Genomic DNA, 20,073 nt, shown 5'->3' on the forward strand with positions numbered 1-20,073 from the left:
TTTCTGTTTACTATGAGTACTAATTTTCATTTAAAAGCTTTGAATTAAGATAGAAAGATGAAAAACTGCTTCAAAATTTAATTTGACTAACAATTTTTATGTTTGCAAAGAAAAACAGAGGGATTTTTTAAAGTTCAAAACCTATTGTCTAATTCTGTAAAGTTGTGTGGTTTATAGAGAATTGCGTTATATAGGTCGGCGTTATAAAGGTATTCTACTGTATTAGGAAGCTTTCAGTCCAACTGCACCACTTCAAAGTTTTCCAAAATTGAAAATTCCTTCAATAACTCACAAAGCAAAAATGTGTGAATATGTTGTTATGCCGTGAACAGTTGTCTACCCCATAAACGGGTCCTCATGGCATATGTGTACCGTGGTAGTCGGACTTCACACCAAATTATAATTATCAAACTATCTATAGATGGTGCTGCCATCTATTGTGTTATCTGAGTCAAATCGGACTTCCACCTAGAATTAGGAGCTCGATTACACGGAAGCCGTACCCGTATGCCATAAAATCGACTAGCATTGCTATTTGGGCTTGGATTCTTGAGCGGCATTAAGTAACAACAACAACAACAAATGTTTTAAGGATATAAAACAACTGCTGGTTCCATATGCTGTTAGAGAGAAAGCACGGAAGGAGTCAGAGATATTCTGTTAAGAGCTTTGATTTTAAGATAAGGAACTGTTCAAGAAAGAAAAGAAAAATAAGCCTAATTTTGGACAACAGCAATACACATCCATCAGTTGACATTTAAATTAAACTGAACTGCTGTTTCTTCCACCAAATTCAACTGAAAAAAGTTGACTTGCCAGCCAGGGAGTGTTACTCGAAGTCTAAAGTTTCATTTCAGAAAATATTTTAGTCAGTAACACATTATGGCTTTAGAATATAAGAAAAAAATTTCTTTTGTGTTTTAGATGCAATAAGAAAGCTAAATAAATCCTGGCAATGTGTCACACCTGATACTTAAAAATTGTTTTCCTCAGGCAGGTAGGTCTCTTTGCGGATACAATAAATGATGATGAACAAAAACAAAACATACCATTAATAAAATGTTGTTGAATACGAAGTGTCCAAGAAATTAATCCTCAACATAACATTGATTCATACGCGATTGTGGATGATGATCTGACGACCTCCCAAGAACCAACTGATAATGAAACTGACAACATGTCAGTTTCTGGATCAAGCAATGAAGATAATGAATGTGATGATAATGAAGATGAAAGTGAAAAGGATTTGTCAAAAATAACTATGATATGGAGTGTAACAAAAACTTTAACAAACTTGGTTAAATTCAATACCAACTATTCAGACTCTGCATCTCATTTATATATACTGAAAATGCAAGTCATCTAATCCAAGAAAGCAACAAAAATGCAGTAGTGTGCGAATTAATGTAAACACGATAAAAATTACACATTTTTGTTTTTGTCTCGTAATTGGCAACACTTTTAAGTCAATACAGCCGCCATTTTGTTTTGTCAATGTGTCAGTCAGTTATTGGTACGACACATCACGTTACGGACGCCGTGCTTTTTTTTGCAAAATATTGGTTTTTGTGACGTTAATCAGCACAGACGCATTATAACTTGCTTTTGAAAATGGATATTACTCCAAAAAAGCGAACTAAGATCGTTACTTTGCATGAACGCACATCCATGACTCAAAGACATTGCCAAGGAGTGTAATGTGAGTTTGGGAGCTATCAATAAAATTTTAAATCAAAAAGAGGTAAAATGCGACGACTAAGGTGAACAGAAAAAGAAAATGTGGGAGAAAAAGAAAATGAACAGCAAGGGATGAAGCTTTTTTGATAAGGAAAAGTAAATTAAACCCTAGGAAAACCAGCCAGGAACTTCAGCAAGATTTAGCACACGCTGGAGTTGTTGTTCACGATTCAACCGTAAGAAAACGTCTTATTGAAGGTGGAAGAATATCAATTAGGCCTCAAAAGACCAGTTACTGACAGCTGCTATGACGAAAGGCAAAAAAATGTTAGCTGGACTGTTGACGATTGGAGGAAAGTTTTATTTTCAGACGAGGAGCCATTTTTTGGTGCAAGGGCAGTGATCTCGTTACGTCAGAAGAAGTGCCAACGAAAAACTTACAGCCGCACATGTTGATCAAACAGTTAAACATCCGTCAAAGAAGATGTTTTGTGGCTGTTTTTCTTATAAAGGTACCGGATGCCTTGTGCCAATCGAAGGTATGATGAACTCCCAAAAATATAGAGACTTGTTTGACCAGAGATTGAAAGTGGAACTCAAAAAAGTTGATGTAAGCAATGAAGCAATTTTTCAGCAAGACTTGGCTCCGTGTCACGTGTCCAAGATCAAACGGAAATTTTTCAAGGAGAAAAAAAAAATTCATGCCTAGAATGGCCAGGAAATTCACCGAATATTAATCCTATAGAAAATTTGTGGGCTATAGTGAAAGCTAGGCTTTGCAAAATTGATTGCACCTCACAAACAAAATTGATAGAAGCTGTTATCCAGATATGGTTTTGAGCAAATATCAGAAAACTGTAAGAAACTTGTTGATTCCAAGCTAAAACATGTTCAAGATAATATTAAGGTCAAGGGAGGACACATTTCATATTAAAATAATAAATATGTAATATTTTTTTGAGTAAAGAAATATATAAACGATAAATGCGTTTTTTCATTTGTGTTCATATTAATTCTCACACTACTGTAAGATTGTTTTTCTAAAAAAATGTACATGTTAGTGCAGTAAGATGTTCTGTTTATTTTTTCCTATTTTATTTGAGAAACTCTTAAAATTTATGTTTAAAATCTCTGCTATTACATTTTCTAATATTTCCTTTTCTCTTGCCCATGAAATTTATTGATCACTGTGTATAATATACTTTGGTTATATAATATCAAATTTTTCAGGCCTTTGATAATACATTATAAACAGAGCCGACTGTGTATACACCACCATGGATTATACAGTGTACTTTTCTCCTTAACTGTGATGTTAAAACTAGCTGGATTTATGCCACTACAAAAAACACAGAAAACTATGATGCAGAAAAATACAGAAAAGTAAAGGGGGAAAAAAAGACAAGAGAGAAAGGATAAACAAAAATCACTATGTTGATTATTTAATGTAAACAATTACTTACTTTTGATATTTTAATCAATGCCCTAGTATGTTTTGTACGAGTTTCTTCATAATTACTTCCCAGATTGTCAGTACTATCACTTGAATTTCCGTCCAAAATACTAAAGTTTTTCTTCTTATACTTTTCTAAAATTTGAGCACGCAGTTGACTTAACTGTAAAACTTTCTCCTTTTTCAATTGATTGTTCTGTTGAACTTCATGTGAACACATCACATGCAAATGATTTACAATTGTTAGTGGATGAAGCTGAGCCAGTGTTGGAGTTATTGTATCAATAAAGCTAGAGAGAAAGCAATGTTTTAGTATTACAAAACTATAAATTAAATTTTATAATAGTTAAATGGAAGTATTTACCTCCTGAAACTTTCAATTAGTAGAGGAGATATCATAAAATGGACATCACCACTTAATTTGATAACTAAAATTATTTTGGAAGCATTTTTACTGCAATAATTATCAGTCATACAATCATCTGCAAAATGAAAGAATAACAATTATTATATTTATAAGACTTTTTGTCCATTAAAAATATCAGAGAAATATCAAATAGAAATAATAGAAAATATTTCCTTTGACAATTATAGTTACAGTGCAACCTTGGGAATTCTTTTTGTTATTGGTTTAGTATCTTATATTTTAAAAATGATTCTTCAATACTTTTTTAGGAAATCATTTCATTAAACGTATGACCTCTTTTAATATTTCTCCTGAAAGTCAGATATTCTGTGCAAAAAAAGTTAAAAGAAATTCAGATAAAGTAACAAAAAAATGAGAAGAAACGAAAAGATAAAAGAATGAAACTATCATTAATGAAGCCATTCAGACTAGAAATATATAAACGTATTATGCAATCAAAGCGTCAAAATATAAGAGCAGGAGGTGTAGCAGTTTATTTGATTGCATAAATATTGTCACTCCAAATCTAGATTACATGTTAATAATGCTACAAGCTTTAATACGACTACACAACATGATATTGGTGAAATGTGTATAGTGGAATGTCTCAATGAAAGAGTTCGGAATTGTACTTGATGCAGTCTTTGCAAGATTTTTAGAAAACATACAATGCAAAAATGTTGTTGCTTATTATAGCTACCATAAGCCAATTGTTACTTTCATAGGATTAAATAATGATAATAATTCAATCCTATGAAAGTTATCACTTCTGCCGAGCATCCCGTGACTAGAGATGTAAAATTTCCGGAAATTTTGAAGTGGTGTAAAAAAAACGGTTTTTTACCGTTTTTTTTTCGGGAAAATTTGGAAAAAATGGAAATTTTGATTTTTTATGAATAAAATTCGGGTTTCTTAATAGCTCTGTGTTTCTTGGAACATATGAAGGGTTAAGCATTAAAAAATATATGCTATCCACACATCTTCTTTTTCTGCTTAACAGAAATACACATAAAGGTAAGATTAATTAGGAAAAAAAAACCTTTTTGTTTTATAACTGAGAGCTTTCATAGTCAAACACCAGAAATAAGTCCAGTCGTTATTCAACCATTAATATTTGGTAATGTGTGTCTAATCATTAAAATTACATTTTATATTTTAGTTTGCGTTTGAAACTTGAAATACTAATTGAAATTTTCGACTTTCAAACATGATATGTGTATTTTTTTTTTGGAAAAAAAAAGAATACAATGTTACTGTCTGAAAATAAAAGCTATTGAGTTTTGATTTTTTCCAACCCAGTCTAAGTCCAAATCAAAACTAAATTGTTTTTTCTTAAGCTAAACCAAAACTTAAACTGGAGTTTCAGTTTATTCATATAACCGTGTTAAGCACAGTAGTAAAAGTAATCATATCAGCACTTTTGAACAAAACTGAGTTATAAGAACCAAGTTGTTCTCTGTTTCGTATTTTACATAATAAATAAAATGTTTTAGGGTCATTTGATCAAGAACTTATAAAAAAAAAAAAAAAAAGAAATCTAAATCAAATATATGGAAGAGCCAAACTTTAAAAGACAAAATCTCAGCTTGAGCCCAACTTCAAATTCCACTTTTTTGCTTAGCATAGCAGTATACAGGGTGCGGCAAAAAAAAAAAAAAAAAAAAATCGGACAAAAATTGCATCATCGAATGAAAGTAAAGTAATTTCATTTCAATAAATGCCTAATTTATTTTTGTCTCTCACTTGATTAGAAAATAGTTTACAATATATTTCCTAGTTTATGTATTGTTTTTCGGTTTTTTTACAATTTTAAATAAAATACCTGCTATTTTAAGTTGTTTAACCAAGTATAACAACAGTTCGTTTGCTTGTTTTGCCCCGGCAAACAGTATTTGAAACCGTATGTCGTTTCGAGTGGCTTGGAAATGATAGTCGATGTCCGGAAAGTTGACAAAATGAACAATGAACATTTGTATTAATTGTCAGGTCATCCAAAAGTGAATTCAATGAAATCCTTGGGTTTCCACGAGAGCAGTTGTTCGCTAAGATGAGAATTTGTGATCGATAAGTGCAACTGAGGGAAAAAACAGCTCCAACAGAAGTTTTACGAGTTCCAAAAAGTTAAGGCATTTGTACGACTCCAAAAATGCCAAAAATGTTTGAGACGGGCCGCAAGGCCGCGCTAAAAGAGATAGTATTCAACCAGCTCATATCCCCCAGAATAATAAGAATTGGTCTGTAGCCAAGCACCTCAAAAAATTTTAAATATCGCAAAAATTCGAAGTCAGGCTTGGTCTGTGATGGAATCAGCACAAGCGAAAAAAAATCTCTAGTTTTTTGTAATGAGGGCCGTAAAATGAATCAAAAAGTGAACCAGAAGGACATTTTAGAATTTATTGTACTTCTGTGGGCCTAAGAGCACTTCAGCAATGTAAACTAGACATTTTTCTTGATCCACACCTATTCATATGGCCAAAAAAGATAAGAGTGGTGCAAAGTGCATTGTTTTTTGACAAGATATCATCTTTGTGAGTGGACGCTCTACTCGTTAGACCTCAATCCCATTTATTACTGTATGGCCTTTTAGGAGTCGAAGGTCTACCCTAAACTACACGTAAGTTTGAACTCTCTAAACCAATTGCTTTATAGGGAATAGGATTGATTAAAGGACTTGTGGCCCTTGAATGAAAAATTCAATAAGCAGTTGCATCTCTGTATTACTGCAAAAGGCTGCTAGTTTGAAAACAATTAAATTTATTGATTGCTAAAGGTCTACGCATATTATTATTTTTTTGTGTTTTGTTAATTTATTCATTTTTAATAAAGTTTCATGGAAAATTGCTTGCTTTTTTTTTTTTTTTTTTGCCGCACCCTGTACATTTGATGTGCCCACTCAGCAGAAACAGCGTTTTGTGGTTGATGTTATGCTTGTTTGTTTTAAGAAGAAGGAAAATAAATTCTTCACTAAGGTTATTGGTTACAAGTTCCGATAATTAGCCTTCCACGGGAAAAGTGGAAGGCTAATTATCGGAACTTGTTTTCCTAATTAGTCGAGGCGAAACCCCCTGCTTTTAGTTTTAGGTTTGAGCTCTAGTTTATTGTTTTTAGCTTAGCTAGTGGTGCGTTTGCCCATTGTTACTCTATATTACATGTACTGGAGCTTAAGCATTCTCTTCTAGTTTATAGTTAAAATTTTGGTCTTTTGACCATAATTAATGAATCCTCCACGGCTGATGAGCTCTGGATTCACTCTTTTTCTATTCCTACTTAATAGCTGTTTGCATTTTTCCTTTTTATCATCATTTGTTATTTATAATTTGTTTAATATTTGTAATTCTGTTTGCTTAATTTTATATATAACTATATATATATATAATGTATACATACAGGGTGTTCCGTTTTAACGTGCAAGACCTTTATTTTTGCAACTGTTAGTCCTAGATGTATACTTCCAATTGCAAAAGTGTTCAAAATCAGATGCAGAGTTAAGATATTGAAAGTTTGAAGCAAAAAAAAATGCATCAAAAAATACAAAATTTAACTTTTTATATGGGCCCTAGGTCCCCTCTTGATATTAAAGTTCAAAGTTTTAAGGGTCCGTACAGAAGATGAGATTGGAACTTAACGCCCTTTCAGAAGAATGACAGGTCATCAAAGTAAGAAAAAGAAGGTACTTATATTTTTCATTGCTATTCAAAAATAAATGCAAATGTTATGTGGTGATACGCAAAAGCACGCTACAAAACCTTGAAGATTTTGAAAAACCACACTCTATGCACACATATAATTTTAAACACTTATTAACTGCTATATTTCCTCCCAAAAGATGTTATTGACGGCGAGTGAAAAGTGGTGTAAGTCACAAAACGCTGCATTTCATATCTCTTGGTCATACTAATTTCAAACTTTTTGTGTTGGAATTATTTTTCAATTTCTTAAATATAAGTTAAAGGACCTGGGGTCCGTTAAAAAGTTAAATTTTGTATTTTTTGGCTTATTTTTATTTTTACTTCAAACTTTCAATATCTTAACTCTGCATAAGATTTTGAACATTTTTGCAATTGGAAGTATACATCTGGGACTAATGGTTGCGAAAATAAAGTTCTTGCAGGTTAAAACGGAACACCCTGGATGTATATATATATATGTATACATACACACAGACAACGAACAACGGTAGCTAATATATATATATACATACATATAATTAAAGATACCCTGTTTAGACCCCTTTAGTGACCGTTTTACACATCAGATTTCGATGAAACTTGGAATATAGATTATATAGACCATGGGGAGCAGGATTATACAATAAAAAAAATTGTTCAAAAATCTACCACCAGGGCAGAAAAGGGGACATGTATCAAATAAAACGGAGACAGTGTCACAAAATCGATTTTATTTACAGGATTGGGTCAATGTGCATTCCATCTGCGTCAATCACGTGTTCAAAACGTGTTATAGCGTGAGCCATAGTTGCACGGAGGGTTGCCCTATCAATAGCATGCACATGGCTCCTTGCTATCCTTTAATTCAGGCACCGTCCGTATGCTTTCGCCATAGAGCCAATCTTTTTCAAGGATTGCCTTGACATAGGCCCTTTCCGTATGCCTTTCAATCTTCCATACTCACGCAGTGCGGCAGGAAGATTACTATCCTTCTGATAGAAGACCTTGATCAGTAAGGCTCGCTCTTTCTTTTCCAAAGTCATCGTGATGAAGATGAGTGAACTTCTGCCTTTTTATAGCTCATTTAATTTGCATAATGCATCGGTGGTTGTTACCAGATGTTTTACGTGTGTAGAGCTTCCCCTATTGTCGATTTTTGAACTTTTTTTTTATTGTATAATCCTGCTCCCCATGGTCTATATAATCTATATTCCACAAGTTTCATCGCAATCTGATGTGTAGAACAGTTACTAAAGGGGTCTAAACAGGGTAACTTTATTTATAACCACCCTGTATATATATATATATATATATATATATATATATATATATATATATATATATATATATATATATATATATATATATATATAATGGCAATAAACAGTAAACAATACAAAAAGCAGGGGGAAGGAATAATATAGGAGGAATTTTTTGAACACTATTTCTTTGATTGAAAATCAATTTTAATCTAATACACATTGACCATTATTATTGATGACACTTTGCCATTTTTCGGGTAGCTTCATAATTCGGTCAGTGTAAAATTTCTGTGGTTTACCAGCAAAAAACTTGACCAAGTGATTTTTGACCAAGTGAATATTGAGCTTCTTGAGTAGCCTCTTCATTTCAGATGATTCCAAACTGTTACGTGGTCAATTTTAAGTGCTTCCAATATCTCCTGACAGTTTGCGTGTCGGTTCTGCTCAACCAGAGATGAAAAATTTCATCGGCTTTTTCAGTGACTGGCCGACCAGACCGAGGAGCATCTTTGACACTGAAATTTCCAAAACGAAATCCAGCAAACCACTTGAGTCCGGCGCTTACTCACAGCATTCTCACTGAACACTTCATAAATTTTTTGGTACGTTTTTGGAGCATTTGTACCTTTTTTGAAGTAAAAAAGCATCACAAATCGTATTTTTTCAGAAATTTCACTCATGTTTAAATTATTGTAACTTTTTACACTACTGGCAATCTACTTAAATGTGTTCATAAACAGGTAGCCTGACATGTTACCTTTCAAACAAAATCTGTCACTATCAAATTAGTGTTACCTAATAGATAGATTTCACTGCTGTCTAGAGACAAGAAAGTGCAAGGATTTTTTAATTGACTCAATATATACATGTTGCGGGGGTTAGAATTATGATACAGAAAATTGCACAGTATAAAATAAATTTCTGAAATATTGCAGTGAAATTTATACAAACTCCCAATTATCCGCAGAATAGGGTGGCACGATAACTGCGGATTATCCGAATAGGTAAGAATCGATACTACTGTACATAAGTTCTAAAAAATATGAACACTCATACATAGGTTTAAATTACAGCTAAAAACATTGCTACATTGCATCTACTAACATTGAATATAAAAATATACATATCTAAAAGCTGAAAATGAACAATAACACAATCATATGTTAAAAGAACATTTAATGATCGTTGAAAAAAAAAATTATTGTGAAAAGACACGTGTATAATCTGAACCAAGGAGAATCTGACCACATTTACTCAAGAGTTTACAGTATATATTTAGTGTCGCAAAAAAACATGAAAGTCAAGTTTTCAAGTCGCACTCCCTCTTATATTTTTCCTTTCATGTCAAAACAATTATAAAGAAAGTTTTATATCATTTGGACAACAGCATCTCATGCCAACATTCATCTGAAAGTGTGATTCGGCACCTGTCTACAAGGCTCAATTGGAAAAAAAAACTTGTTTTGGAAATTCATAAACCGAATTCCTTAACATAATTTAAATGTTATTAGTTAAATAAGGGATATTACTAAAGAATAGTGGTAATCTAATCATAAAAACTAACCATTTAATTTATTTTCATTATTTTTATATATTCTCCCACATTTCAAAAATAGCTGCTAATAGAAGAACTTGCAGAAGGGGACTAACACATTCTGAGAATTTTATGAGCACTTATTTACATACAAACCCTACTACATAAAAACCATAGCATATGAATATGTTTGCTTTTAAGCATATTATAGCATTTAAATTATACTCTAAAAGTATAGATAAGAAAATTAAAAAATAATAACTATACTTTTGAAGCAAATAAAATCAAAGCATACCTTTTTTGATATCTTGATGAAAGGATCCTGGTTGAAACTCTTCATCAGAATGAGTTGAAATAGATTTCTGCATGTGACAAAACTTTTGATGATAACAAGCTAGTTTACTTTTGTCTACCATGTGTATTGAAGTAAAACCTTCTGTTAATGGCAAAAATTTAGGTTTCCATACCGAATGAGCTTTGTGAAAAGTAAATTCTTTAAAAGACCCAGAATGATATGCTTCTAATGGATGCATTAAGTGTGGTAAAGGTGGACGTTGAAACCAATTTTTACATTGCAATTGTGTCAAATGTGCCATATAACAAGACATTAATAATGGAGACTCAATGATTGGTTTATCCATCTGGTTATGAAGATCTACTAAAGCTATATCTTCTTGAGATGACATTGCAGATAAAAACGATGTGCTTGAAATAGAATTAGTATCTGATGGTTCATGATGATTGCTACAAGATGGTGTTCGTTGTAAGGTAGTAATGTGCAATTCACTGTCACTTGATTGCTGTGAAGGAGTTTCTTCTATGTCATGAAGGGATCTCCTAGCTGTAGAAACTTTTCTATCAACAGAATTTGTGCCATTTTTCAAAATATGTCTTTTTTCTTCCTCAACCTGAGTTTCATCAGAGGTAGTATCAGTAGTTTCCACAGATGACATGGCATCTTCATCAGCAGAGAAAAAACTCTCAGTTGAATGAGTCGACTCTGTGGATGCGGCTCTTCTAACTGATCTGGGAGAAAAGCTTCGAGCAGCAATGCTAGCCAGGGAATTTCGAGAGCCACTATTTTCACCTCTGCCATTTAGGCCCATGTTGAGTGAAACCCGAGAGCTGTATCGATTTTGCGGCAATCCAGGACTAATATTTCCTTCTTTGATTAACGAAGCATGACTAATGCAAGTATCAAAGGCATTTTTCCATTCTTCATTTTTCATGTGAAACTTCCTTTCATGTTTTCCTGGTATAGGAGCTGATTGGGCCATAGAAATTTGCAGAGAAGACAAAACAGAAGAACTAGATGGCATTGACATGTGAGTTGGACTACTAAATTGCCTTTTTATAACATGAGTAGCTCTTGGCTCCCTCACAAAAACAGGCAGATTTGTTTCACAGGTATGCTTATTTTCTGTACAAGTTTCCAAATGTGATTTGCTTTGACATAAAAACGTAACTTTTTCATCCAAACAACTCTCTGAGAAGGCACCTTGTCCTTTTGGTATATAAAGAGAATCATTATCTAACACTTTAAATGCAGCATTTTCATGAATTTTATTGATAGCATGAGCACTGGTATTTTCAGTAGCATTAAATGATTTTTCAGAATGACATGGACTATAATGAGAGCCATGTACTTGGAGGTTGTCTGGAATATCAAATACAAATTGTCCTTTATGCAATATACTCTCACCATAACCTACATAATTTTCAGAACTAATATGGCACTTAGCTGACACTGGTCCAATATCTTCAAAGTGATTTGTTACAGCAAAAAAATGAACTCCATTTCTATTACTTCCAAAAAAAGTACATCCTCCAACACATCCACATTTGCCACAGACTAAATGACTCTCCGGCAAAACACTACTGGGCCATAAAAACCAAAGTTTTTTCTTCTTAGCATCATGAGTTTTCAAAAATTTCTCTTGCTGAAGACCTTCATCTTTATTCATAAGTGAAGATGCAGCATCCACATGAACAGGCCCAAAACTAAACCCTCCAACTTCAAGCCATACCTCTGTTGAACTTTGTTGTAAATTTTGACCATGATTAACTATACTGTATGCTGATGAACATACCAGATTCGAACTAATTTTTGCATATTGTTTGAACTGTATATGTTGAAGAAGTATGCTTAAACCAGACACTATGTCCCCTCCATGAAGATTGCACGTTGCCAAACGCAAGGGATAAATCTAAAGAGGAAAATGTCTTTAAGAATGTTTTTTAATTGCATACAAATCATTGTAATCAACGTTTTGCAAGGATGTGGGAAGCACAACAACAAGAATATGTATAAAATGTTGCATATGATTCTGCAAAAAATATATTGCATTACCCCACATTAAAATTAGAGGTTCACCATGTTTTCAATAACCCTTGTATGGTCTTTTCTGGCATACCGAAAAAAAGGAGGCTAGAAAAATATTTTTAATTTAATGTAACAAACACATATTTAGCATAAAAATAGTGTGATTTATATATGTTATCTTATTTTACTGATAAACGGATTAATTTTGTTAAAATATTTATTAACAAAAATATTCTTATTATTCTGATAAGAAAAATCATTGATTAAGAATAATTTTATAAAATAATAAATTGAAATGAAGCAAACATTTATAGTCCCAGAATTAAAATATTCTACATAAAGAATTTAACGCAGCTATTCAATGATTAAAAAAAAAAATCTTTCTAGTAAAAATTTAAACTAATATATAACAAAATATAGCAAAAATTAATCACAATTGCTATGACCCCTTCATAGGCAACCATTTTCTTGGAATACATATATAATTAAATCTATACAATAAATGACTTCTATTAATAACAAACAAATATTAGTTTTATCTCGCTTCCTGTTTAAATTTCATATTTGTATTTTTGACTAAATAAATAAATTTTACTTTTTTTTTTCTTTTGAAAAGAAGCCAGAAAATTCGAATTTCTGGCATGCTGATCAATCTTACTTTTTTCTGGCATGCTGGGTAATGTAGGGTAGAATGGTAAATAATGGTTCATATAATTTTCTTAATTTAATTTAACAGAAAGTTTTATATTTTTTTATAAATCTTTGTAACTATAGACAAAATGTATGAAAGTGATAAAAAAACTGAAAGTGTTAATTTTAAATAAAGCTTATAAATAAAAAATATTTCATTTTCTAAAATACATGGTGGCTTAGAGATAAACAGTGGATAAGGATTTTGACATTTATCGCAAAAAAGCATCAATTGATTTAAAAGCTCAGTATCATATGCGTACAATTTAATACCTTTGTTTGTTTAAAGCACAATACATTTGGAATTAAATATAAAAGAATAGCTTTAACTAGAAATTCACTCAGGGGCATGCACAGAAATTTTGTGGTGCATCACAAATGACTTACAAGCCCCCCTTCATATTGCTTACCATTATGTCCTACATAGATTTCACCCCTCTTCCCCCTTTTTTTGAAAATTTCAGGCCCCCTTCAGGCTTGGGCCCAGGCCAAAAGGTGACACTCCCCCCCCCCCCCCTGTGCACGTCCCAAAGTTCACTACATATAAACTCCACATTGACAAAAGTAAATATCACAACTAGTACCTGGATTTCAAGGGCAGTACAGCTTTCAACAACACAAATATCCAAAGAATCAATAGACAGCCTGGTCATTCTATATTTTATATCATCTGGACTTGGACAAGACAGAAGTGCAGTTGAATGTGAGCACAATGACTGAGGCACATCATGTTGACACATTTTGAAAGCATGGGGAGGTTCAAATTCACAGTCAGCCTGCTGAACTTGAAATGCAAATAACTCTAACCCTGTAACAATGTGGTACATCTGGGAGGGTACCACATCACATGATTAAATAGACATTGTACAATATTAAACAGACAAATACAGAAAGAAGAAAAACAATTCACAAGCTTTTATGTTATTATCCTAAAAAAAAACTTAGATATTAAAAAAAAATATTATTTATGCACTTATTGAAATTAATTCAAGAATGCAAATGTAAACAGTTGTTGAGATTTATTTATAATAAAGTCACTTATGGAGGGTAAAATCTTAGGACTAAAATATGTTTTATAAAACTACGCTTTAACAGTTTTTTAAATTTGAAATTGTTCAAACATGTACAGCTTCCCCCAAAAAAGAATATTTTCTGGAAAAGCAAATTATATAGCATACCTGAGGCACACTTAATCTTCCGGTAACATCTCCAACTAGAACTTCTACAAGCCAAGCATATTCTAAAGTTTCACTGTCATATGGTCTGTCAACACCAGAAAACATTGCATGACCTCTAACCTATGAAACAAAAAAGTAAAATAAAAAACCATGAGAAACATGAAAAACAACCCATTACCATGAAAGCAAATAATGTTGTTTAACTATGTCATTTCACATAGGAAAGCCAAACATATAAATTTCAATCAAAATATTGCTTCTGATAATGAACCACTGCATATTTTAAAATTAATAAGAGATCAACCAATATTTATAGTTTTTATTCAAAGATTTTTCACATTATCTTAAGAAAGAAAGCAAGTATATATTCAAGAAATACACATGACAAAACTATACTTTCTTTACCAATTAAAAAAGTTCATACTAATGATCTAAAGAACATCAAATTATTTAACTAATAATTCAGTGAACAAAATTTTAAAAAAAGAAACAGATACACTAAATTTTTCGTGGGGAAAACCCACTTTTTCTGTTACAAAAGTAATTGACCGTTCTGATTTTCTAGAGTGAATTTTTTTTACATCCTCTCCAATACTTTTAATTTTTTGAAATACGAAGTGCCTAAGACCCATGAAACAAAATTCGGAATGAATTGATATTTTGCAATGATACTTTAGGTTATGTTTTAGCTTTTAATGTCATGTTAAAGGCAATAAAGGTTTGTTTTGTTTTCTTTTTATTTCCTTTTACAAAAAAGGAAGAATTGTATTCGTGAAAAAATTTTCAGTCAAAAATAGACCTCAATTTCCATTTTACTCACATCTGAATGAATATTCAGTTTTTTTCGACTCAACCAGACGTGGATAAGTGCCTAAGAATATATAGACACTCCAAATATCCGTAATGACAATTCCCAAGTAAATTACAACGAATTTTCTTAAGACGTCTGTATGTACGTATGTATATATGTGCGTATATACGTACGTGCGTATGTATGTCACATAACTCAAAAACGGCATGTCCTAGAAAGTTCAAATTTAGTATGTAGACTCCTAGTGGGGTCTAGTTGTGAACCTCCCCTTTTGGTTGCATTTGGGTGTTTTTAAAGGGGTCTTTTGGCCCATTTTGGTGGGAAACCATTGATAATTTCGATGTAAACTTAAGTGGTGTTATAATTTATCGGACACTTGGCAATATATCAGCAGTCTTTTGGTCGCCAAGTTTTGTCGCCAACTTGGCGACAAATTTGGCGATTTTTTATTTTATTTTAAATCTGTTTCAATTTGGCCACTGTTGGTGAAATTTAGAGAGTAAACTATTGAATCACATTAAAATTGCTAGTAACGGGGAAATGACATTAAGTTGGAGTAAAAGGAAGTCATGTGATGCATACATCAGCTCGTTATAGATTAAACACTGAAAACTACAGGTGGTGCTTTTCAATACAACATTTTAAATCTTTGTCTTTTCCTGTGTTTTAACTTTTAGTTCATTTTGAAACATTTCAGCGGACCATGTATTTTTCCCCACTTACTGTAATTTTTAAAGTGCCAACTTGATTATTTTTTTTAATTAAAAAGGCAGTAGGCGCCGCTTAATGTGATCACGGTTAATTTTATCACTCGTTTAATGACATCAGAATCATGAAAACACGGAACATTTGTATATTAAAACATGTTTAAGGGGAGTCAGTACCCCCAATACTGTCAATGTTAATTTGCACAGGTTCATGTACCTTTTTCTGAAAATCTATTTAAGATACATTAATGAAATTTTTTCTGTACCTTAAGTATACTGTTTTCTCTATACTACAGTAACATTTTACAGAAAGGAAGCTTAGTTTTTTTTTTTTTTAAATTCAAATGCATAAGTCACTGTATTTTTTTTCAATAAATGCCATTTTGTAACACAAAATCAGCTCTATAAAAAAATATTTTTAGAATATGAGAAATATTTTACTTCAGTATATGCAATTAGATATATGGAATAGGTGGCAAAAATTTCAAAGCCTAGCACAATTTAGTTTCTGAGAGAAAGGAACATTTAGTTTCAAAAATACCATTTCAAGATATTGCAATTTAAAGGGGAAAATCATACCTTATCAACATGCGTTTCAATTTTTTTAAAGCTTATTTTAACCTACTTCTAATATGAGCACGATCAAGAAATTTGTATCATTAAAAAGGTATTGAAATGGAGTTTCAAAACATATAAAAAAATCAAGAAATCAAATTTTTAAAGTATTTAGGGTACTGACTCCCCTTAAAAAGTTGGATATTGCAATCAGAGTGTCTTCGTTTATTGTTATCACCTTTTTATAAACTTTTAATATTTTCCCTCTTTTTGCTCCCCAATCAAAAGAAATACAAAGGCAAACCATGAGAAGTAGCTTCCAGAAAACAAGTTCCCTTTTTATCGGTAAAGCAGAATTTTTCTCCCTGCTCAGTTACACTAAAAACTTCACTCTAAACGGTCAAACATTTTAGCCATGGAAAAAAAATGCCGAGTCAAAGAAATGCTGTAGAAGAAGTAAACATTTCTCAGCCATTACTTCGTAAGTTACTAAAAAATTGTGACAAGATTGAAATCAAAATGAAGCTAAATGAAAATTTAAATAACAAGCAAAACCATGCTAGAGAAGATGGTGAAGTAGAATCTGCTTTGAAATTGTGGTTTATGAATGTCAAGGAAAAAGATGCACGAGTAAAGGGTTCGTTAATGCAACAATAAGCAGATCTTGCTTTTAAAAGGGTAAAAAAGAAATTTGTAGCATCAAACTAATGGTTGAATCGATGGAAAAAAAGAGCTATTCAATTCTGCTAATCTAGTAATTTATAATTTAAAACTGCGTTTAGTTGAGTTATTGTAGTTTCAATTTGCAGTTGTAAGAATAAATTCATCTTAATTGAAAAAATCAGCATTGTGTGCGCTCTGGATTATTTTTGGTTATTGTTATTAGACTGTATTTGTCCCAAAGTGTGCATCACATTAAGCGCCGCCTACAGTATATATGCATAGTACCTCTATGAAATTCTTATATTTATTTAGTTATTTACTCTTTGAGACAGAGGCTTGTTTTTAGTTTTCACAATATACTGAATATTGTTTTTCTTAAAGAAACGTTTGAAACATACATTCTTACAGTCCCTAGATACATTTAATAATACAGATTCTCAGACATTCCTATATAATATTTCAGGATTGCATTTTCTTTTTAACCTTTACAGAAAACAAAACCTTTTTGTCATTTTCATTTCTTAGCTACTTTTAATTTATTTTTTTTTTTATTACTTTGAAAGCTTTTATTTATTTATTTTTTAACATTATTAAAAAAAATTGGAAACTTTTAAAAAGAAAATGGGAGTATAGCACACCTCACACACCCTCTTTCTGAAAACGCCTGTATGCTTATGACAGCCCTGCATTTGTTTTTGAATTTTTGACTTATATTTATGTCCCCACTCTATATGTTAATCTATCTTCTGCTGATGCTGATATTTTATTTCCAAAGTTTGTTAAGTTATGAAAGATTCTTCTATTGATTCATGTTTATAACGCATTTAAACACACAAATGTGTTAAATGCATACGGACACACACACAAACTCAGTGGTCGAAAAATTAGAGACACCCCCGGTGGAGAAGTAAACCAACCGCCAGTGACGTAGAGCAATGGCACGACAGAAAAGTGGGTATATGAGGAAGGCCTAGCTTCAGACTATGTAGTTAGCACGAAATTTCCACGTGCAATGGGTAAGACAAAAGATTTAAACGAGTTTGAAAGAGGCATGATTGTTGGTGCGAGAAGAGCCGGTGCAAGCATTTCGGAAATGACCACGCTTTTAAGATTTTCATGTCCAACAATATCTTGGGTGTTTTGAGAGTGGCAATTAAGCATAAAAACTTACAGCACTAAGGACAATTCAGGTCATAAAAGGCTGGTGAACGGTAGAGGTGAAAGACGAGCGGCATGCATCGTCCACAGCAACCGACGGACAGAAACATGTCAAATTACAACGACATTCAATGCAGGTGCATTGCAAAACATATCCCAACACACAGCATGACATTAGTTGCAAAGGATGGGCTCTAGAAGCTGGAGACCTGAACGAGTGCCTTTGGTTTCACAGATCTACCGGCAGTGACGCTTCCTGTGGGCCCAGGAATGCAGGAATTGAGGACTGGAAAAAGGTAACTTGGTCTGATGAATCCTGTTTCCTGCTCCATCATGCAGATGGCAGGATCAGAGTATGGCGTAAACAGCATGAGTTCATTGACTCCTCCTGCCAAATGACAACTCTTCAGGCTGATGGCGTGGAAAAATAGCGTGAGGAATGTTTTCCTGGTCTACATTGGGTCTTTTGATATCTGTGGACACATCTATGAACAGCACCGAGTACCTCTGCATAGTTGCTGATCACATGCACTCATTTATAGCTATAATGCTCCCTGATGGAGATGGTCGCTTTCAGCAAGATAATGCACCCTGCCACCGTGCTTGAACGGTCTCTCAGTGGATCGAGGAACATCAGAGTTTCACCTGCTTCTCTGGTCTGCTCAGTCCCCTGATTTAAATCCTATAGAGATCATTTGTGGGACCATCCACTCTGACCAAGCTGCAAGTACACTCTATAACAAAAAAAACAATGCACCAAGAAGGAGTGATCCGATTGAGACAAAAATTGGTGGCTAAGAAGACAATGTACAGAATAGTAGATGATTATATTCTATTAAACAGTTAAATAATTTATGTCAGAGTTTCAGTAACTAGTTCAATAAGGTATTGACCTGCCTCTAGCCTGGATACAAGCTGAAGCACGGCATGGCAAACACCAATAAAGCTCGCAGAGGGTGTTCTGCGGTATTTTCGGCCAAATTCGCTCCAATTGTCGAATGAGGTTATCAGCATTCCTTGCCAGATGCAATTGCCATCCCATCATATCCCAGACATGCTAGATGGGAAAGAGATCTGGCTATCTGGCAGGCCACAGAAGAGTTTGACAAGCTTGCAGACAGTTCATTGCAACACGTGCCGTATGTTATCCGGCATTGTCCTGCTGAAAACCAGCTGAGGGTACTGCAAAATGAACGGCAGCAAAACAGGTCTTAGGATGTTGTCGACGTACCACTGTACAGTAAGTGAGTGTACCTCTAATTGTGACCAAAGGGGTCCAGTTATCAAAGGAAATGGCACCCCAGACAATAATGCCTTGTTAAGGGCCAGTGTGGCGTGCAAAAGTGAAACCAGGATCACCCCTCTGCCCAGGGTGTCTCCGAACACGTATTCGATGATCGTCATGACACAGTTGGAAGCGGGATTCGTCGCTAGACTGTACGTCCCCAGGCGGCACCATTCCAACCTGATCCAGCCATGCACCATTGTAATCTGGCTCGGCAGTGTGTAGGCGTCAGTGGTAGGTGGCATAACGGTCGGCGCGAGCGTAGATTACGCTGTCCCAATCACCTGTATATGGTCATGATGGACACTGGTGTTTGGGTTGAATGTCTGATGGTTCATAGAGATGAAGAAAGCACTGTGACAGCTGATCGGACAATCACTCTGTCATCACAATCTGTTGTGACCCTAAGTCGACCGCTACCATCCTGATGCTGAACTCCGCCATTTTCCACCCATCCTTGCCAGCATCTTCGAGTCACCACATCGCTTCGACTCAAATGACAAGCGATTCTCCGATTTGACCAACCGGCCTCTTTCAATTCAATGATATGACCTCTTTTAAACTCTGACAGTTTAATGAGCACAAACCATGCGGCAAGGCATTTTTAAGTTGTTGAAAAGTAATCTGAATCGCAATCAAACCGAAAGTTTTAACAACTGTAGAAGAACTGCTCTTTATATACATCTGCTGGATGCGCAGTTTC

At 33.5% G+C, this 20,073-nt stretch overlaps 1 protein-coding gene across 1 annotated transcript in view; it reads right to left on the reverse strand.

The window, feature by feature from the left end:
- Positions 1 to 20,073, reverse strand: part of LOC129219139 (bridge-like lipid transfer protein family member 1) — a 222,328-nt gene that overhangs the window by 131,691 nt on the left and 70,564 nt on the right. The window contains 5 exon segments of the mRNA XM_054853459.1: positions 3,141 to 3,420; positions 3,495 to 3,612; positions 10,296 to 12,207; positions 13,598 to 13,840; positions 14,192 to 14,311. Coding sequence (XP_054709434.1) covers positions 3,141 to 3,420; positions 3,495 to 3,612; positions 10,296 to 12,207; positions 13,598 to 13,840; positions 14,192 to 14,311 — 2,673 coding nt within the window.

Source organism: Uloborus diversus, chromosome 3 (assembly GCF_026930045.1).
Source record: "Uloborus diversus isolate 005 chromosome 3, Udiv.v.3.1, whole genome shotgun sequence".
In the NCBI taxonomy this organism is placed as follows: Eukaryota; Metazoa; Arthropoda; class Arachnida; order Araneae; family Uloboridae; genus Uloborus; species Uloborus diversus.